At 45.2% G+C, this 22393-nt stretch overlaps 1 protein-coding gene across 1 annotated transcript in view; it reads right to left on the reverse strand.

Moving 5' to 3' along the window:
* The window catches only part of LOC147684910 (uromodulin-like), a 566426-nt gene that overhangs the window by 282401 nt on the left and 261632 nt on the right, over positions 1-22393 (reverse strand). The window contains exons 8-9 of the mRNA XM_086940797.1: positions 3675-3809; positions 3579-3593 (exon numbers count right to left, since the gene is read on the reverse strand). Coding sequence (XP_086796923.1) covers positions 3579-3593; positions 3675-3809 — 150 coding nt within the window. The remainder of the gene's footprint in view (positions 1-3578; positions 3594-3674; positions 3810-22393) is intronic.

Consider the following 22393-nt stretch of genomic DNA (forward strand, 5'->3'; position numbering starts at 1 on the left):
GGTCACATCAGGAGGAATGTGTGGGCACCAGGTCGAAGAGAGGGAGAGGTCCTTATTGACTCTCCTGACTAAGAAGACAAGCAGGATTTTACATTTGAATGATGGTGATGTTTGAGTTGAGGAAATGCTGAGCAAGAGTACAGGTATAAGTGGAGGTTTGGGTGTATGGGGAAGTATGTGAAGAAAAGTTAGAATTTGGAGATGACAAGTCATTGGAGGATAGTGAGATTGTGGATGATGAAGCGGAGGATATTGTTCAGAAAGACCAACAAATGTGTATGGTCCAGAAGGGATGAGGCACAGCTTACAAAAGGCATAGAGTTGGTGTTTTGCAGCTGCAAGAGAAGGTGGTGGACACAGGACAATTTGTTGGAGATGACAAACTTGGGGGTCAAGCCGCAAGCTGTTACAGGACATTACAGCAAGGGAGTGAGATATCAAAGGTGCATGAAATGAGGGAGGGGTTTATAAATCAACAAAAAGTATTGCCTGGCAGTGTGTGTGGGGTTTGATAACAGTTCTGAAAAAGGAACAGTTACAGGTGGTCCTACAGGTAAGGACAGCATGGCTAAGCTTCCAGGCACACAGTCTGGTTGTGACATGGTGTATGGTGAATAAGGATACAACTCGCAGTAGAAAAGAGAAAATGGACGCTAAGACAGAGGACACTGTTGGTAAGGTTAAGAGAAATGAGAGTGTAAAAAGCAAGCAGTTGTCATATATGGGGATTTCAATGCTTTTAGGGGAACATCTGACACAAGCTTCCAATGAAAACATTTGGAAGAGAGAATTTATTGATGTATTTAAGCTGTTACATAGCTAAAAAAAAGTTTAAAAAAGAAGAAGAATGGGAGCTAGTATGGAGGCCTAGATGCCCACCACAATAGATAATTGTACTTCTGCAGTTTTAATACGTGCAAGTGTCTGCTCTGAACGCCATCCAGAGGGATGTGTCACATTTTCCAAATACATAGTTGTGGTGCGTAGGACGCAAATGGACTATGGTAGTTTCACATGCTTCAGGTATGATGAACAGTTTCTGGCAAGGTTGGCAGTAAGAATGGAAAAGGTATGAGTAATGTAGATAAGTTATGGATGCAGTGGAAGTGGCCAGTTAGGCCGTTTCTTTAGCTCATATGGCCAGTGATCATCCCATTGCCTATGGGCTCTTTCAAGGGTGTCCCACCCAGTCTGTGGTGGGTTTCGCAAGAAGGGGAAAATCACAGCACAACGGAGCATGCTTGTAGACAAAATTACATCAGAGTGCAATATTAATTTAGACATGATTGCTTCAATTGTGGAGGGAAACATTCAGTCACACAGTATATGGAGCAGTTCAAATTCAATTGTCAAGAGGGACAGTACGGGGGTAGGAAGCAACAAAATATCAAAAGAAAAAGGGCCTATGCCAGTTAAGCTGGAACCACTGTGTTATTGGCTCAGTTTTGACACTAACAAGATGAAGCTACGTCTCTCTACTGGTGTTTTAAGTAAAGTTTCAAGTTATGCTATCTGGGGCCTAAATGGTGTAGATGGGCCAATAATTTTAAATCAGCAAATTCTCAGGCAGCAGTAAGGGAAATGTTACAGAAAAAAGTGCTGGAAGGTAGAATTGTTGATCCTTTTATGGACTGGACGATGGAAAATCTTACTATCACACCACTAGGAGTAATTCCAATTAAACAACAAGGAGAGGTCAGGCCAATCCATCATTTATCTTGGGCTCGAGGTGAGTCAATTTATGACTTTATCGAAGGTGAAGACATCACTGTAAGGTATGCTTCTATAGATGATGCCACGGCTCTGGTATGTGCATGTGGAAGAGGAGTGGAATTGGCCAAGTAATTCCTAAAGGCTGCTTCCCGGCTGTTGCCGGTTGACCTAAAGGACTTTTCATTGTTAGGTTTACAGTTTACAGTTTGAAGGAAGCATTTATGTTGATAGAATGTTGCTGATGGGTGGTAAGTTTCTTGTTCATTATTTGGAATGTTCAGCTCTTTTTGTGTAGTGTTCTTATCAATTCAGGACTGGTTTCAGTAATGTGACACGATTGTCTTTTAATTGCAAAGGGAAATTCAAGGTCTTATGATGGAGCTTGGTGTTCCATTGGCTCCAGAGAATACTGAGGTACCTTTGACCACATTTTAGATATAAAGTTTGATTGTACAAAAATTGAAGTGATTTTTCCACAGGACAAGATGCAGGTGTTGTTACAACTATTAGAGGAAGCGGTTATATTAAAAGTTGGAATTAAGGAAAGTTCAATGTCTTTTGGGTCATTTGAACTGTAATTGTCTGGTGGTCAGTGAAGGACTGTCTCTCTGCAGGAGACTTGGTTTTAATTTGCCTGGTGCAGCTTTGCCTCATCATAGAGTATGGTTGAGAGCCAGAGTGCTTGCAGATTTACGGATTTGTATTACTTGTTTGTAAGGCTTCAATAGTGTTATTATATGGTCTTTGCAGGATGAATGGCAGTGCCAGGTACAGTCCTATTCTTATGCAGCAGGTACACATGGTTTTAGATTGTTTTGGGATGGTCGATGGGTGGCAGAACCATGGCCGGTTTTTCTATGTGGGTTCCTGATTGTATGCAGGTCTGGAGCTTTCAATTATAGGTGGGTATGGGGGAATCACATGGCAGATGATCATTGGCCAGTGAGGTTGGGACTATCGGCATGAGAGCAAGGTCGATGGATTGGGAGAAGGTGACAGTGGAGCGAGTGATGCTGTTATTGGGGCATAAATAGTAGGCCAGGAGTGGGTGTGTGAAGGGGATAAGTTACAAGGAGGGGGGAGGTCTTGGAATTTTAGTAGGGGGCGGGTTTGTTGAGGTGACATGTTGTCTAGTGAGGTTTAATTTTATAAGGCAACATTTTGCCTAGGGTTTATTTGGATGTTTTACTTATTCCAGATATGTGCTAATAAAGTGGCCTGTGGTGAAACTGGAGTTTGTGCCTGAATTGCAATTGGAATTTGTGCAATTATACCACAGTCCTTCACTGCACAAATGTTACCATGTGCAATTTGTGTGGGAAAATTACCACACATTCTATATGCTTTGCGGCTTGGAACATGAAAATATGCATATTACCATATTAACCCCAATTCCAAGATGCTGAATTCAGAGTAGGCAGGTAATAACACACATGATAAATACCACACCATAGGCATCAGTACTTATTGATTACTGTATTATAACGACCGATAGTGGACAACTGCTTCTACCAGAATCTGAAAGTGTTTATTCTTTGCCTACATGTTATTTGATGTTTTACCCATACCCACTTCATATATTGCCATTAGGGGATGGGGTGCTTGATATTACCTAATGTGATGCTCTCTGGGTCAAAAGCCATGCAAGTGTCATCAGGGAACAAAGGCCAGGTGATGTCACATCCGTTTGATTTTGGACAAATACCGTCAATAGTATTTGTGGCTAGAGTATGAAAGTAAACATACGGCAGATAGATGGCTTTATACATCAATTAATTTGTGTTTATAAACCACCTACACATTTATTTAGAAAAATATACGTTTTGATTAATGTTTAATTATGCAGCATAACTATGAATACATACCTGAAATATTTGTCGCTGAAAAAGAAAAAATAACAATTAGCCATATGGTCTCCAAGATGAATTTAGAAATCTGCTTTATTTTTCTCTGGACTGTACCTGTAAAACCTTCTATTCGAATCGCATATACACTCCCTGCACCAACTTTGAGCACCCACATTCCAGAGGGAGGATTTAGAACCTTGAAGATAGAGCCCCATTTCTCTGATAAAATAGTGATGATTGCTTCTTCGCCTAAAAAGAAAAGAAATACATATTTAATTTTATATCAAGAAAGAGAATGTCTTTCGATCTAAAGAAATCTTGTGACTATCGATTTTAGTTTTCTTTTTAAAGGTTGAAAAATTTAACATAACGTCAAAAATAGACTGCATTCTCAAATGGAGATATGTTTTAATGTATTTTTTTTAGTTTTTAATGGGCACATTTGAGACGTCAAGAATAGATGAGAGATGTTGTTCAGTAGTACATTGTCATTAAAACTTGGTATCAAATGTCAATCACATGAATGGCATGGTTGACAAATGACATCTTTTAAATGTTTTTTCAATGTTTTTTTTACTTTTAAAGTAGCAAACATAATCAAAAGCAAAAAGAAGATAAAAGAAAGGTAGCAGCAGGATACATACATAAATGACTGCTCCTCAAACCTGTTTCACATGGCCAATGTCAAGCACATTACTCGCACCAGAACAAACTTTCAGTTATCTAAGGTGGAACAATATCGGATAGTGCACAGCAGGAGCACCTGTGAAACCCATGTGTGCTTTTAGCATACCCCCTGTTAACCCTCTCCCGCCACCTCATTTTGTCTGGGCAGTGTGGCTTCCTCCTGATCGTGCACTGCCAAGTACACGCTGAGGGTGGGCCCCTATATCGAGGGTCTCGCTTTGGCTGGCATCAATGCTCAGTATTTATCAAATCTCTCTTGGTAGTGAGCCAGGTCCTTCAGCCAATCTCCCTCTTGAGCAGCCAGGCATTCCCCACCCAGTGGTTTGCTACCCTTCTCTTGGCCATGAGCAACATCATGACTATGAGTTTGCGGGAGCGACAAGGCCTTCTTTGACAAATCCTAGCAACGCCATCACAGGTTCTTTGAGTCCTCAATGCAGTCATATACTGTGGTGCAGAATTGAGCCACTCGATCGCAGCCCCAGGCTAGATGTAAAAAAATCAGCACACTCCTTCCTGCATCAGACACCGCGATTATCTATCTGTACAAAGTCCCATTTTGTAAAGCCCTGTCAGGGTGTAATACATCCTATGCAGGTACATGGCGTGTATTAATCGCAATTGGTAATTGGGGGAGACTACTGCTGTCTGAGAGCAACAGTACTTCTAGCAGTTGTCAGTTAGTGTGGGTCCCAGGTTCCGCCTCCATTGCTTGCTGGCTCTAGGTTCTACCACAAGGGCCTTATCCTCCATGATTCTATACAATGTTGTGATTCATTTTTTGGGGGAGGGAGAAGCAAGCATATTCTCTAGAGCAGTCAATCCTGCAGGATCCTGGAGGAATAATGAATGTTTTATGGGTGGCTTGCAGGTGAAAATACAACAGGGTGTCCAGAGGTGCACTAGGCCACATGCCTCGATGGCAATGAAGATACCCTCATGATACAGAACCCCCATTTCAGTTAGGGCCACTTGGGCCAATTGTCCGCGAGTCCGACCCTCCAGGGTGAGGGAAAGCATCAGGGTTCACTCCAACCACAGTTTGGTGGTGTAGAGGCAGTCCAGTTGCGCCCGCAAGCGGAGCCAGTTCCAGAACCAGGTAATGCACTGCGTCTACTGTGTTTTTAGGGCATCTCAGTGGAGCGCATTTCACTGTGTCCAGGGGGCACAGGGACATGCTGTCATCCTCAACCGCAGTGTGTAGCAGGAATGGCCTGGAATGAAACCTGTAGTGTGTATTTTCTGTTTGCATGCAATAATAGTATGATTTGAAATTGGGGCACTCATAGGCTTTGCTCAAAGGGGAGAGTCAGCATGTCCCAATCGAAGCTAAGCTGTCTGCCCACCCACGTCAATCAGGTTTTAAGTGACTGGAAACAGGTGAAGAAGGATCTGGTGATGGGGATGGAATACTAATGAATAAGTAAAGACGTTTAGGCCGGACAACCATCTTAATGAGGACTATCTTTCCTGCCATTGAGAGTGAAAGCCCAGTCCATATGGAGATTTGCCCCTCCAGCCACTCGACTGCAGCTCCATAGTTATTCTGCCACAACCGGCCCAAATCAGTGCTGATCTATGTACAGAGGTACCACACAGGGGCCCTAGCCCACTCAAGTGGAAACTCTTGGCCTGATTTAGATTTCGCAGGCGGGTTTCTCCATCACAATGGTGATGGGTATCCCATCCGCCAAAACATAGATCCCATAGGACATTATGGGATGTATAGTTTGGCGTACAGCAGAGAAAGAGAGTCATGTCATCTGCAAATATGGAGACTATTCAGCCTCGGAGCAGTAAAGGCCAGGCCCCTCTTGGCATGGTGCTGTCACAGAAGGGCCGCAATGGCTCCATCACAATGACAAATAGGACAGGGATAGCAGGCACGCTGCGTCGTGCCTCTGTTGATGGCAACCTGGGGAGAAGAAATCGTACCATTGGCACGGAGCCTAGCCATAGGAACTGTGTACAAAAGCCTGATCCACAGGAGGAAAGGTCAGCGAATACCCCATCTCTTGAGCAGCACTTAAAAAAAGGCCACTCCAAGGAGTCAAACACCTTTGTGGTGTCCAGGAACACAGCAGCCGCCAAGAGCCGTGGGTTAAGTATGTGGAGTGGAGAAAAAAATTTGCATAGTTTATGTGCAGTGGAGCATCCTGGGATAAAACCAGACTGATCCGGCTGGACAATCTTTGGCATTAGGGGCAGGTGGTTGGAGGCAAGCAATTTGGTGAATATTTTATTGTCAACATTAATCATGGAGAGAGGTCTATACAAATCACAGCAATTTGGTTTATTGGTTGGCTTTAAAATAGTGACTACTAGTGTTTCTCTTAGGGATGGGGCTAGGCAGCCTTTACTCCATGCTTCTTCATACATTGCTAATAGGTGTGGGGCCAGTAATTCTGTGTACTCCTTGTAGAACTGTGGGCCTTGCTGCCAGGCAGGCTGTGAATGGTGTGTACTCTGTCTTCAACTGTTATAGGTATGTCTAGGTATAGTCTGTGTCTATTATCCATCCACAGTAACTGGATGGTGTCTAAGTATGAGGTGACCCTGTCCACTGGGACGTCTCCCGAGGAAAAATAGAGGGTAGTGTAGAACTCCATGAGCTTCTGCATAATGTCATGCATGGTCTGTGAGCTTGTCCCCGTCTCAGTCACTAACTCCATGATGTAGGAGCTGCACCATTTTTATGTAGTAGGGCTGCCAATGTCTTGCCAGCCCTGCCACACTCGCCATACCATCTGGCGGTGGGTTCCCTTGCAGGAATCTCGTCTCCCGCTCAGCCACCACCTGATAGTATGATAGTATTTTGCAAAAATGCACCAGTAGGCGCTGGTCATTCGTCTCAAAGAATTGGATGCCTAGAGCATTGAGCTTGTGCTCCAGAGCGGTCAAAGGTCCCTAAGGATATCAGATTGTTTGGCTATGCAAGATCCTCTAATGTAAGCCTTGAAAGCTTCCCAGAGCACCCCAGGGGATCCCACTGTGCTGTATTGGTTTCAAAGTATTCTAGCACAGCAGCTCCAATGTCCACATGAAAGACCATATCACGGAGAGCTGATGGTGGCAGCCTCCATGCAGAGGTCCAGGCATCAGCTTTGCCCAAGGCAGATGCAGCGTCACATGGATCCGATGGGACAGCTTTCACAGTAAGTGCTCAGCAGCGGTCATGCGTGAGCCACTTCCCTCATGACTAGCCAGCAGTCTATGCACAAAGCGGATCAGTGAGCCTCCGGGATGCATGTGCTCTCAACTCACTGGGGGTGCCTGGCCCGTAGAAGCGGGCGAGATCTTGATCATCAAGCATATAAATCAAGTTGACTGCTGCACAAGGGTGAGGTCTGTGTTCAGATGCTGATTTATCCACGTTAGTGTCCAGTACCACATTAAAATCGCTGCCTCAGGGAACCTAGTTGTGGCCATGGGCGTCAATTTTGTGCCAGATTTCTAAGAAGAGCTTATGAATTTCTACATTTTGGCTGTACACGCAGGCAATAGTGACTCTTATACTGGGTGAGTATCCAATTAAGGATTAAGTTCACCCCTCTCTATTGCATAAGGAGTCCAGGGTCCACCACTGCAGCCGCTTCCTGATGAGCACTACAACCTCGTGCATAAACGAAGTGCATCACCACAGGCACCTCACCTATCCAGCCTGAACGCAATCTATTCCTCAAAGTCTCATCAATTGCAGCTCCTGAAAGAGTGCTATGTCCGCTTTATAATAGCAGAGGTGTGCAAAGACTTGTCCCACCTTTCGAGGGTCATTGAGATCTCAAACATACCATTTCTGTTATGTCTGTCACAATGGTGATAGAATGTAGTGAGCCTGAAGAATATGCCCTGCAGGTGCGGGCTTGTGGCCCCATGCAGGGCCTGACTGGGAACCGAAACCTGCCCTGGCAAAGAGCTCAGCTGGCCCCGGGGTAGGGGTGAGAGCAGAAAGCTTTGTGTCACTTCTGTTGCTGGGGGCCGATATTGCAGCTATTCTTCAGAACTGGCCCGGTAACAAAACCCCCTCCATTGGTGGCTAAAACCAGCCCCACCCTGGCAGCCCACCGGGGAAACACCCGGTGCCCGCTACGGGCTGTCGGGCCCTGTCCCCATGTCAGGTGCAGTGACAGGAACCTCGCAGAAGTGATGTGCTGATTGCGGTATACCCCACTGCAGTTGCAGAGAAAAAACTAAATTAGAACCATTAGTATTTCCCACCCGCCTCCCTCTTCAACCACCCCCAACTCGTTGAAGAACATTTCCCCTCCCAGTAATGGCAAAACAACATAGCTTCCACATAGGTAAAAGCCCGCTGGGCGGTGTAGCCAGTCAGGTGGTCACCCCATCCCAGTCTGTGGAGATGGATGTACCAGGAAGCATTGGTGGGAGTGGAGGGAGGTAAGAGCAGTAGTAGGGTAGGTGGGCCCTTAAACAGGTTGGAGAGAATTGTCTCAACATCAGGTTATCCAGGAGCTTCCTCGCTGGCAGGCCCAGGTGTCCCCCAGTGACATTGAAGGGGGGAGGTACAGACTGAGAACTCTTCTCACAAGAATCCTCCCACAAGGTCCCAGCAATTGTCAGGGAGCCAGGCTTAAACACTCTCAGAGGCACTCTCTGCGTCTTAGGCTCTGCGTCTCCGCTCTAAACCGGTGGCCTGACTCCTCTAGTCCTCCCTGTGCTGCCTCCTCGGCCATCCCAAGCCCCTAGTGGGCCGACAGTGCCAATTGTTATGAAGGAAGGAGGGAGGCAGGCTTAACACCCCCCCACGGCTCACCCACGCTCGCTCCCTCACAGGGCTTCTTAATAAATGCGGCATGGTTTCCCAGCAGTCCTTGTGGTACCGCCTCAGCTCGGTTGTCTGGGGGAGTGCGCGCTGCCTCAGTCACCACAACCTTGTCCCGCACCCAGTGAGTGGATACGAGGAACTTGCTTTCCTTAACAATGCTCCACTGCACTGCTGCTGTCCAGGCTCGCCGTGCGACTGCCTCAGTCAGTGCACTCGGGTTCCTCTGCCTTGCAATCGCAGCCCAGTCCAGTGCTCAGTAGGTGGGGGTAGGTCACTCTCCCCTGCAGCGCTCCACTCTCATTTGGCTAGTGACGCAGCTGGTCCAAGCACCGAATCCGGGATCCTTCTCACCGTGGCCGCCACCTGACAATCATGGCCGGCCAATTCTGCCTAAGAGTCGCACAACATAGGATGCACAACTAGAGATAGGTAGTGAGGACATATGAGGGTATCCCATTTTTAAGATACAATCTGTTTGTTGTAGGTTCCGCACTCCTGGTAAGTAATTTTAACCTGGGTTGATTTAGAATAGTAATACTGTCGTTGGTGCACTGAATGGTAATCTTGCTGGGCTTCCAAGATTAGAGTATTTCGAAATGAGAATATGTATCCTGTGACACAAGATGCATTCCATTCATGCACTCCTTTCCAAACTTTCATAAATTTTCATACAATTTTTGAATGTTCATTAATTCATTTATTCATAGCGAAGTTTTTTGCAACAGTTTCACCATCAACAAAGAATCTTTATCATTTCTGGACGTACAGCTAATCAACAACAATGGAAATATAACAACATCCATATTCACCAAAAATACTGATAGAAACAATTTACTTCATTTCAAAAGTTTCCACCAAAACCCCCTAAAACAACATCTACCTTTCTCGCAATTGCTGCGTATTAAACGTATCGCATCAACAAAAGAGTTGTATGAAAAACATAAAAAAGAGATGTTGGAAAAATTCAGAAAAAGAGGATACCCTCAATCTATCCTGGATTCTGCTGCCGAGAGGGCTGACAAATTGCAAAGAGAGCATTTGCTAAAACCCAAGGAGAAAAGTGAAGAACAAAGGTCTGTATTTGTATCTAAATACTCCACCTATAGTTTGAAGATCAAAAAATCAATTAAAACACATTGGCCAATGTTGGCATTGGAGGAAGATTTTAAAAATCTGTTTAAACAACAACCAATCTTTGCCTATGAAAGGACAAAAAACTTGAAGGAATTAGTGAAAGAAACAAAACAAACAGAACACGGTGTACACAAAGGCACGTTACCATGTCATAATTGTGGCAATTGTTCCGCAATTATTAAAGGCAATACAATCAATCACCCTACCAAAGGCTCTTCCATAAAACTGAAAGTTACTGGAACATGTGACACTTCAAATGTCATTTACATGTTGAAATGCCCTTGTGGCCTCTCATATGTAGGCAAAACACAGAGAAAAATTAAAACCAGAATTATTGAACACAAGAGCAATATCCGGTTGAAAAACGACAAATCAACAATAGCTGTACATTTCAATGATGCCAAACACAACGTGAGCCAACTGAAATTTTGTATTCTAGAAAAAGTGGCAACCCTTCCAGGCAGAGATAACAACAGTTATCTATTACGCAGAGAAATCTTCTGGATAGATTACCTATGTACCCTACAGCCAAAAGGACTCAACGAAAGGCTGGACCTTCATTGTTATCTATGAATTGACTATATATACAGTGGAGAATTATATATTACATGTGTTCATATGTTTACATGATGCTCATTTAGCTCACTAGAACACATTACCACCGAACATGCGATATTTACGTGCGTTTTGCTATGTACATATTTTTCTGTCTCCACCTTATTATTATCATTATTTTTATTGTTTACGTTTGCTCCCCACATGCGTCCACCGTGTTTCACTGTATTTGTCAACCTGCGCGTTCATACCCCAGCTATTTGCCGACTTAGTCCGTTTTCAGTGTTTACGCCCGCTATTCACGTAAACACACATAGTAACCATAGTGTTTTAATACCATAGAGGCGGCCTGATAGAGTGCCGCACGCCAAGCATAGCGAGGGAAGCACACCGACACGATTACCCCGGTAAGAGTTGGCTCGTCAGCATATTTTAAAACGAGACACCTTTGTCACGGTACGTTTTTCTAAACCGAGTTCTTTTACTTTTTGCAGCTAATTCCCGCGACCGTTACATTACACGCACTAAGGTCAGTGCCCAGCTCTGGGCTTCACGTTCCTCTCTTCTTTTAATGAATGCAGATTCTTTTAATGAATGCAGATAATCTCACACGGAAATACACAAATTCACATGAGCCTGTGGGGTAGCATTTAAATACTATGTTTCCGCTTTATGTTTTGAGAACCCTTGATTTTTACATGATTTGTCAAGTTTCATTTAGACACTAACCAAGATTTATAATTACTGTTTCTAGATGTAATGGAAGTCCCCTGAGGAAGGGCGATAAGCTTGAAATGCATTAGGCAATACTAGCATTCTAAAAAACGAATATCAAATGTTTTGAACATTCATGAAAATAATGAACTGTTGCAAAAAACTTCGCTATGAATAAATGAATTAATGAACATTCAAAAATTGTATGAAAATTTATGAAAGTTTGGAAAGGAGTGCATGAATGGAATGCATCTTGTGTCACAGGATACATATTCTCATTTCGGTATCCCATTTTTGCCATGTCAATTTCTGGGCAAGGCAGTTGCAGGTATCTTTGAGTTACACCATTATTCAATGATTGCCATGAGCAACTTAGGCAAGGTGACAGGCACCATGTAATGTTAGCAGTCATTCCCACTATACCCGGGTCACCTATAGGACAACCTTCCAGAAGTACAGTTCTTTAAGGCTGCATACTAGTCAATGCCTAGGTTTGCATATCCACACCTAAGATAGGGGTTGCAACGTGAAAGTGCACTGCTCAGCGAATGTGTTTTTCGGTCGAGGACTAGGGGGCAAAGATAGCATGAGCTAATCTTGTTACTTGTATTTTTAATGCTGTATAATGTTGCCTTCCTCTAGGCTACACCTGCTGAATGCATATGACAGGTGCACCATGTGACAATCCCAGTTTGTATGCATCTCATCAAAAATAAACGCACATAGAAATGCAAGCTATTTTTATCCAAATAACCAAACTAACTAAGGAAAATAAAAATAAAAAGATGGAACTAGAGTCATGAGTCTCCTATCTTTATAATACTCAACTGAGATCCACCACATGAACAGCTTTCTTACTTTGCCAAAGAGTGGTGTGTGAACCACAAATCTCAGGCCTTAGCCATCTTAGAGAAACTGAGGAATGTTAAAAGAATTGCAGTACAATAGATGTAGTCGCTTGCAAGAACAACAGGATTCAGTGGCGCTGGTAACATTTTCAGAGTGGGGGTACAAAGCCTCTTACAACAAGCATTTGCAATGCAATAGGTCTCGCATTTACGCAAGTTTGAGTTATTGACTTTGCAAACAACAATGCTTTTTATTTTTGTTTTTGTTTTTAAAACATAAGTAAAAGGCATTGTCATTTACAAAGCCAATTGCTTAAACTCGCGTAAATGCGAGACCTATTGCATTGCAAATGCTTGTTTTAGATTACATGCTGCTGGTGGGACAGCTGGTAATACAGCTGAAGCAGTCCCTAGGCCAAGGCCTAAAAAACTATGAATAATTTTTTTTTAAACCGCTGTTTTACCGCTGTTTTTGGTGGGACGGAAACTCCTTTCAACTGCTTTGCTGCCATCGGGCCTTTATCTCTTCAGAGCTATCCTATGCTACTTTCTGCTGTAAAGAAACTTTGAGGTAGCATAACACCCTTTATTACCAAGGCAAAGGACGTGTGGCTCACTGTTAAATGGCTCAGGCTTCTGACTTTATATTACCCCCTGGGCAGCCCTAGGAATATGCCAGCCTGGACAGCCTGGATAGGGGCCCATCGGGTATCTGTGCATTGGTGGTGGCAGTATCCCCCTGTTGTTTTTGACTTCCCCATCTATCTCTGCTTGATGAGCTACTGAAAGACCCCTGTTTTCAACAGTAGGTCATAGAGCCCTCTGGGGCTTGATAGTCTTCCCTGATATAAGGATATACTTTCTCTTTATCCAATGTTTTGAAATCTTTCTGTAGTTTGTTAATTTTTTGTTGCATTAGTTAATCCTTGCGCTTCTCCATTTCGCGGTTAATGTCCGCTAGACAAGTTTTGAAGGTAGAAATGTTAATTCCTGCTTTTAAGTTCTTCTCTGCGACTGTGGTTTTGATGATCAGTTCGTCAGGCGTTTGGCTGTGTTGATTTTTAAGATTTGCCAGTCGCATGTACATTTCCACACTATTTGCGACCATTCATGTCTGAGTCCTATGTCTTCCAAAAAATGCGAGGGGCAAGTTTACAAAATCTCAGGACAAAATAGGAAATAAACTGCGGGTCCAGCTTTACGGACAGGCTGTGGGAAGAGGTCCCTTCTGCTTATATGCACTGCCAATAGTAACGCTAGATTCTGACTAATTCATTACATTTTTCTACACCAGACTTACATTACGCCACAAATGTTGCATATGATAGAGCCCACTAAATGGCAGAGAATGCCCCAAATGTTAACTAAATGGGAGTCACCCACGTAGAATGACATGCAACTGCCTAATGTTGCGAGATTATTGGGGACAAGTCACAGATTATTTTAAAGAGGGCACACAGGTTGACTTACAGCCGACCCCGCAGACGTATCTCTTTGGTATATCTGTAGGGCGCATTAGGAACAAAATGAGGAAACCCTTGTAAATGTCACCCTCCTCCTGACAAAGAGAAGGCTAGCAGTACACTGGATGAGTCATAAATCCCAGCTGTAGAGAACTGTCTAAGCGATGTGGGGAAATGGTGCATGGCAGAGGAAATCTGAATGACGCTCGCTAGATGAGACGCCAAAATACCAGAACACATAAAGATAGCAGAATTTGCTCAAGAATTTACAGTCCGCCCCCGCCCAGAGCACAGACTGACATGATTAAGCACATAAACACACCTTTAAAACAAGCTCAGTATCTGGGCTGCGGGGAGACCTGGGAGGGCGGGGGCTGCCCGCACATGCGCGCCATTCATAACTTTCGTTATGAGGAGTGAGCCCGGAGCCAAAATGAAGTGTGGGAACCGAAGTCCCGGGTCTCAGGAGGGGGCCCGGGTGAAGACCAGCGGATAGCATGGCGGGGCTCCCATGCCTAAGGGGAGAGCCCTGTGTCGTGCTGGCAGAGGAGCTGGAGTGCAGAGATAACACCAGCGCAGTGACAAGAGCCCGGTGAGGTAAGGGGGGGAGGTGTGTGTGTGGTTGTGGTTGTGTGTGTGTGTGGTTGGTTGTGTGTAGTTGGCTGGGGTTGGTTGTGTGTTTGTTTGTGTGTGTGTGGTTATGTGTATGTGTGTGGTTGTGTGTGTGGTTGTGTGTGGTTGTGGTTGAGTATGTGGTTGTGTGTGTGCATAGTTGTCTGTATGTGTGTGGTTGTGTGTGTGTTGTGTTTGTGGTTGTGTGTGTGGTTGTCTGTGTGTGTGTGGTTGTGTGTGTGGTTGTGTGTGTGTTGTTGTGTTTGTGTGTGTGGTTGTGGGTGGGTGTGGTTGTGTGTGCATGGTTGTGTGTGGTTGTGTGTGTGGTTCTGTGTGTGTGTTGTGTCTGTGGTTGTGTGTGTGTGTGGTTGTGTGTAGTTGTGTTTAGTTTGTGGATGTGGTTGTTTGTGTGGTTGTGGTTGTGTGTGTGTGGGGTTGTGTGTGTGGTTGGTTGTGTGTGGTTGGTAGTGGTTGGTTGTGTGTGTTTGGTTGTGTGTGTGTTTGTGGTTGTGGGTGTGGTTGTGTGTGTGTGGTTATGTGTGTGTGGTTGTGTGTGTGTGTGTGTGTTTGTGTGTGGTTGTGTGTGTGGTTGTGTGTGTGGTTGTGTGAGTGGTTTTGTGTGTGGTTGGGGGGGTGTGTGGTTGTGTGTGTGAGTGGTTGTCTGTGTGTGTGTGTGGTTGTGTGTGTGTTGTGTTTGTGGTTGTGTGTGGTGGTCTGTGTGTGGTTGTGTGGTTGTGTGTGTCATTGTGTGTGTGTTATGTTTGTGGTTGTGTGTGTGGTTGTGTGGTTGTGTGTGTGGTTGTCTGTGTGTGTGTGGTTGTGTGTGTCGTTGTGTATGTGTTGTGTTTGTGGTTGTGTGTGTGGTTGATTGGTTGTGTGTGTGGTTGTGGGTGTGTAGTTGTGTGTGTGTATGGTTGTATGTGTGTGCGGCTGTGTGTGTGTGGTTGTGTGGTTGTAGTTGTGTGTGTGTCATTGTGTGTGTGTATGTGGTTGTGTGTGTGTGTGGTTGTATGTGGTTGTGTGTAGTTGGGTGTGGATGTGGTTGAGTGTAATGTTGTGGTTGTGTGTGTGGTTGTGGGTGTGGTTGTGGATGTGGGTGTGGTTGGGTGTGTGGTTGTGTGTGGTTGTGTGTGTGGTTGTGGGTGTGTGTGTTTGTGTGTGCGTGGTTGTGTGTGTGGTTCTGTGGGTATTGTTGTGTCTGTGGTTGTGTGTGTGTGGTTGTGTTTAGTTTGTGGATGTGGATGTGGTTGTGTTTGTGGTTATGGTTGTGTGTGTTTGTGGTTATGTGTGGTTGGTTGTGTGTGTTTGGTTGTGGTTGGTTGTGTGTGTCTGGTGGTGTGTGTGGTTGTGTGTGTGGTTATCTGTATGTGTGTGGTTGTGTGTGTGTGGTTGTTTGTGTGGTTGTGTGTGTGGTTGTGTGTGGTTGTATGTGGTTGTGTGTGTGGTTGTGGTTGTGTGTGTGGCTGTCTGTGTGGTTTGTGTGTGCATGGTTGTCTGTGTGTGTGGTTGTGTGTGTGGTTGTGTGTGTGTTGTTGTGTTTGTGGTTGTGTGTGTGGTTGTCTGTGTGTGTGGTTGTGTGTTTGGTTGTGTGTGTGTTGTTGTGTTTGTGGTTGTGTGTGTGGTTGTGTGTGTGTGTGTGTGTGTGTGGTTGTGTGTGTGTGGTTATGGTTGTGTGTGTGTGGTTGTGTGTGTGGCTGTGTGTGTGGTTGTGTGTGTGGTTGTGTGTAGTTGTATGTGGTTGGGTGTGGGTGAGTGTAATGTTGTGGTTGTGTGTGTGGTTGTGTGTTTGTGGGTGTGTTTGTGGATGTAGTTGCGTGTGTGGTTGTGTGGGGTTGTCAGTGTGGTTGTGGTTGTTTGTGTGGTAGTGGTTGTATGTGTGTGGTTGTGTGTGTGGTTGGTTGTGGTTGGTTGTGTGTGTGGTTGTGGTGTGTGTGTGGTTGTGTGTGTGGTTGTGTGTTTGTGTGGTTGTGTGTGGTTGTGGTTGTGTATGGTTGTGTGTGTGGTTGTGGGTGTGTGTGGTTGTGTGTGTGTGTGGTTTAAGCATGGGCGAAATTTGCGAATTCGCGTTCCGCAAATTTGCGGATTTCCCCGCGAAATCGCAAAAAAATCTGCAAATTTGCGAACTTTCCTGCGAAATCGCGGATTTTTTTTCGATTTGCCCTGGAGTACTTTCTACTGGCTAATCCAGTAAGTGCTCCCTCAATGGGTAAATGTATAGTGCTTTTACTACACTGCAGCTGCGTAAAGGGCCAGAAGATGTGTCTCCAGTGACCATGTGTGCCTGTAACACAGGCACAGGCACACATGGTCACTGGAGACACATCTTCTGGCCCTTTACGCAGCTACAGTGTAGTAAAAGCACTATGGGGCAGATTTACAAGCCGCTTGCGCCTCTTTTGCGCTGCAGTTGCGTCACTTTTGTGATGCACCGGCGGCACAAAAGATGCGCCATGGTGCTGGGTATTAACAACGTGACGCATCTGAGAGATGTGTCACGTTGTAAAGCCCTGCGCCATCAGGAGGCGCTCCGGCGCAGGGGAAGGTGTTCCTCTACAAGATTTCACTCAGTCACTTTTAGGCCAATGCTACGTCAAAACCCTGCGCCAGCTTGAAGCAGGCGCAAGGCTTGACGCAGCATTGGGGAGATAGGGACCTCCAGAGCATTGCTGGAGCAGCTCCAGCAATGCGCTGCTTTTACGGCACAGATGCGTGACGCATCTGTGCCGTTTTTGCCACATGGTGTGCCGCATTGTAAATGCGGCGCACCATGGGTGGCGGAGCTGTGGCGCACAATAACTGGCGCATCCCTGGCGATGTGCCAGTTATTGTAAATCTGCCCCTATATATTTAGCCAACGAGGGAGCACTTACTGATTAGACAGTAGAAAGTACTCCAGTTGAGTAGAGGTATTGCACAAAAAGGAGGCATCTTCGTGGACAAACATGCAGGGCGGGATTCATTCTGCTCCCTGTTAGACTCGTTTTTTGTGCCCTTCCGCCCTCTGTTAGACTCGTTTTTCCCTTGTTTTTCTGCCCTTCTGCCCTCTTTTAGACTCGTTTTTCCCTTGTTTTTCTGCCCTTCTGCCCCCTGTTAGACTCGTTTTTTGTGCCCTTCTGCCGTTAGACTCGTTTTTTGTGCCCTTCTGCCCTCTGTTAGACTAATTTTTCCCTTGTTTTTCTGCCCTTCTGCCCCCTGTTAGACTCGTTTTTTGTGCCCTTCTGCCCTCTGTTAGACTCATTTTTCCCTTGTTAATGTGCCTTCTGCCCTCTGTTAGACTCGTTTTTTGTGCCCTTCTGCCCTCTGTTAGACTCAATTTTTTGCCCTTCTGCCCTCTGTTAGACTCGTTTTTTGTGCCCTTCTGCCCTCTGTTTTCCCTTGTTTTTCCGCCCTTCTGTCCTCTGTTAGACTACTTTTTGTGCCTTTCCGCCCTCTGCATCACCGCATCATCACTCAGCGCTACCCCAGCATCACTCAGCACCACCACATAATCTCTCAGCACCACCACAATATCACTCAGCACCACCACAGCACCACTCAGCACCACCACAGCATCACTCAGCACCACCACAGCATCACTCAGCATCACCACAGCACCACTCAGCCCAGCACATTATCACTCAGCACCACCACAGCACCACTCAGCCCCACCACAGCATCACTCAGCCCCACCACAGCATCTCTCAGCACCACCACAGCATCACTCAGCACTACCACAGCACCACTCAGCACCACCACAGCACCACTCAGCGCCACCACAGCATCACTCAGCACCACCACAGCATCACTCAGCACCACCACATTATCACTCAGCACCACCACAGCACCACCACAGCATCACTCAGCACCACCACAGCATCACTCAGCACCACCACAGCACCAATCAGCACTACCACAGCACCACTCAGTGCCACCACAGCATCACTCAGCACCACCACAGCATCACTCAGCACCACCACATTATCACTCAGCACCACTAGAGCACCACTCAGCACCACCACAGCATCACTCAGCACCACCACAGCATCACTCAGCACCACCACATCGCCACTCAGCACCACCCCAGCATCACTCAGCACCATCCCAGTATCACTCAGCACCACCACAGCACCACTCAGCATCACCACAGCACCACTCAGCACCACCACAGCACCACTCAGCGCCACCCCAGCATCAATCTGCGCAACCATTCAACAACAACTGGTTCAAATATGTTCTCTCAATGTTTCAAGCTTTATTACAAATGTCACAAAAAGATGTTAATATTTCACTTCTGTTTTGGGATTTTCGTCACAATAAAATACACTGAACATAATCTTCACAAAAGTTATTTACAAAAGTTTAAACTATTGCCATTATAAATTAAAATCACTTTTATTTAAGAATTAATTATTTAAAAAAATTAAAAGCCATTGTAATTTGTAATATCAATAAATCTAAGTCACGTAAATACAAATCATGTTGCATTACAAATGCTATAGGTGTCACATTTGTGAAAGTTATAACTATTGGCATTGTAAATGACAAAGCTATTAACTTAGCTATTTTCAAAACCAACACATAAATAAAAAAAATTGTCATATGCAAGACCAATAGCTCAAACTTTCCTAATGTAAGACCTATTGCATTGCAAATGCTTGTTTTTATATCTGTCAGTGCTTCCTGTTGAGGTTTGATTTTCGTGACAGGCGCCTCATTGCCTACTTGTAAGTATTCTCTGACCCTGCTTCAAGGGTCAGAGCAGGGTCAGAGAATAGTTGCAAGTAGGCAACGAGGCGCCAGGAAGCACTTACAGGCTTACAGCAGCAGGTGCCCAAGCTGAAGTTAATTTCTTTGTAACCCTTTCGTAAAAGGTTACAAAAAATTAGCTTCAACTTTTGCACCTGCTGCTGTAACCCTGTAAGTGCTTGGCTGAAAATTCGTCCCCGCTGATTCCCGATTTTACCGCGATTTCGCGAGATTCGCGGATCACGAAATCGCGGAAAATCCGCAAATCCTGCTAGCGGAATGAATTTTCAGCCCATGCTTAGTGTGGTTGTGTGTGTGGTTCTGTGTGTGTTCTGTCTGTGGTTGTGTGTGGTTGTGTGTGTGTGTGTGGTTGTGTTTAGTTTGTGGATGTGGTTGTGTGTGTGGTTGTGGTTGTGTGTGTAGTTGGTTGTGTGTGGTTGGTTGTGGTTAATTTTGTGTGGTTGGTTGTGTGTGTGTTTGTGGTTGTGTGTGTGGTTGTGTGTGTGTGTGTGTGGTTATGTGTGTGTGTGGTTGTGTGTGGTTGTTTGTGTGGTTGTGTGGTTGTGTGTGTGGTTGTGGTTGTGTGTGTGGTTTTGTGTGTGGTTGTGGGTGTGTGTGGCTGTGTGTGTTTGTGGTTGTCTGTGTGTGGTTGTGTGTTTTGTGTTTGTGGTTGTGTGTGTTTGTCTGTATGTGTGGTTGTGTGGTTGTGTGTGTGGTTGTGTGGGGTTGAGAGAGGGAAAGATTTTACTATATATATATCCTGGGACGTTCTTATCACTTAGCTAGCATGAACCCCTGTGTAGGCCCTGCTGCTCAAAAGTTATAGGCCTTAGTTACATTGGCCAGAGTACTGCCATTTTGTAGTACTACCATTTTCCCATAGTTTAAGCAGAGAGCAGGTCTGACCTAGGCTTCACCCAGCCCCTTGTCTGCGAGGCTCCGCGCTCCTGTTTCTAGCCCCCACCCTACTGTGTGCTAAGTTCACGAACGCTAAAGTCCAAGTTCCCCTCTATTATTTCAACACACCCCGGAGCACCACCTAAGGCTTTGAATGAGGAAAAGGGAAGTTCCCGCCGCAGCTACGCCAAGCTTGAGTGATAAATGTGGCGACAAGAATCACAGCCTGGCACATACACGCATAAAATAAAATCCTTTTGTGCAATAATAACACTTTTCTGCCGTCCATGCACAATTTATGACAACCTTCCAGTCAACGAGGCGCGACCCTTAGTCTAGACAAGTGTACAAGTCGCATTTACAGGAAAAGGGGCTACATTTGGATGGGAAAGGCACAGGCCAGGCTGTAGGTGATGAAGGAAGGGTATGTCGTACGAGATGACGCAAGATGCGTTGCTATACACTTCGCGCCACCTTGAAACATATAAAAAGGAGGTTCACAAAGCCCTCTTTGAATTGCTCCTCCTGAGTGAGTTCTTCCCATGGGTTACTTGAGAGCCCATGTATTTAGTACATGTACTTTAATTTTGATGCTTAAGGTTATATTCTGTCTTATAAAATGTTACATTTGAAATGTTGCCTTTGCTATATATTCTGTTAACCTTGCTTTTTCCTCATTATATTTGAAGTGTTTATATTGTATTTTAGGGACTTCTCACTTATAGGCAAATGTGAGTATTTTCCTAAATAACATGTACTTTGCTTGTTAATATACTTTGCCTCAAATGATAAAGGTGTCTTTAAGGTTTTAGACCCGGGTCCTCTGGCAGTTTGAAGGCTTGTATAGAGTAAATGCAATGTTCAGTACTGAAATCTAAATCCACGTGGCTACCAGTGAATGCGGAGCGCTGGATATTGAACTAAAGCCCCAGATGGCAGTCACTAAACAGACAGGACGCATCTGAATTTGGAGGAAGTGCAGGCTGCCAAGCGATCGTGCACGCCCTTCTGACTGAGCCATAAGAGGTACTTCAAACAACGAGAGAGGCATGGTGTGAATAATCACTCTTTTACCCCTATTTTCAGCTATTAATCAACAACATAAGAGTGATCAGTACCAAAACACCTCAAGAGAAATCCCCAGAGAAAGGAAAAAGTTGAACCTGGTGAGAAGAATAACACAAAAGTTAATTATAAAAAGAACCCTCACTCACCAGCCTATGGGTGACATGCTTCATCACTGGGCGGCGGAAGTGAATGACTAGTTGTAGCGGTTGCATGGTCAAAGGGGCGAGTGTCACACCCACCTACTCAGCCCCGTAGTTTGTGCGTTCAATGTGAGAATGTTCGAGGCCGAAATGACTACAAGTACCAGCATGCTAAGGGGCTGGCATATGGAGGCGGTTCATACAAAAGCACCTCCCTCCCAAGAGGAAGGTGCTTGTCAATTAACCCGGATTGTTTGGAGATGGCGGATGGTGATCCCCGCCGGAATTCAGCTGGAATATAGAAGCCTGTCGTGCCTGGAACCTGTGAAGAACTTTCTTCTTGGAAAAGACGTGGAAAGTTTGCATTTTGCGATAAGTACTGAGCCGACCGGAGTGCGGGCCTGCCTCCGGCGTGTGTGTGTTTTTCGAGACTTTTATCGTTTTTTGTGCAGATAGTACCGCGGTGTCTTACAAACGCGTCTTGCTTTTGTCTGGCATCACGAGTGATAAAAGGATCTTGTAGAGAACGCGTCTGAAGTGAAAGACGTGCTCTCTTTCTTTCCTTTTCAGTAATTACGCAGGAGACGTGTTTGGGAATACTTAACAGAGGATACTGATTGTTTATATGGTCTTCGGAGAAGGGAGCAGTAAGAGCAAGGGCAGTGACTTGCGTTGTGCAAAATCAACTGGAACTGTTTTTAAGTAGACTTGGACTTCTGTTACTCTGCTATCTGGCGGCTTACATGGACTGGCTTGTATAGCGGATGAGTTATACATCTTTCTCTTGGGATTACATACTTTCTCATCGACAGTCTTTTCTGCAAGAAAGCCTATGCCAGTATTCCCTGATTGGGTGGTGTGACACTCGGGTGAGTAAATAGAGAAGGTTTTGGGCTTTACTTTAACTCTCCCCTAAAAGGATTGATATAAGCTTTTGTTTTGCCCTTCCTCTCTGCAGTGTGGACGTTCCTACTGATATCCCGTAGACCAGTGGCCAGTATTCAGAGGGATCCACAGAAATCCATCCACCACCTGTTTGTTATTTTATCCACTTCCCCTTTTCCTATCTGGGCACGTATTCACACAGAGAGTTATTTGTTTCACTGTGGGGATCGTGTTTAGGCAGGACTGGGGGGTTTGCTTCAGGCATCTTTTCTGCTGGTCGTCTGAACAAGGTTAGTGGCGATTTCTATGCTTGCGCTGC

Source organism: Lissotriton vulgaris, chromosome 10 (assembly GCF_964263255.1).
Source record: "Lissotriton vulgaris chromosome 10, aLisVul1.2, whole genome shotgun sequence".
Classification (NCBI taxonomy): Eukaryota; Metazoa; Chordata; class Amphibia; order Caudata; family Salamandridae; genus Lissotriton; species Lissotriton vulgaris.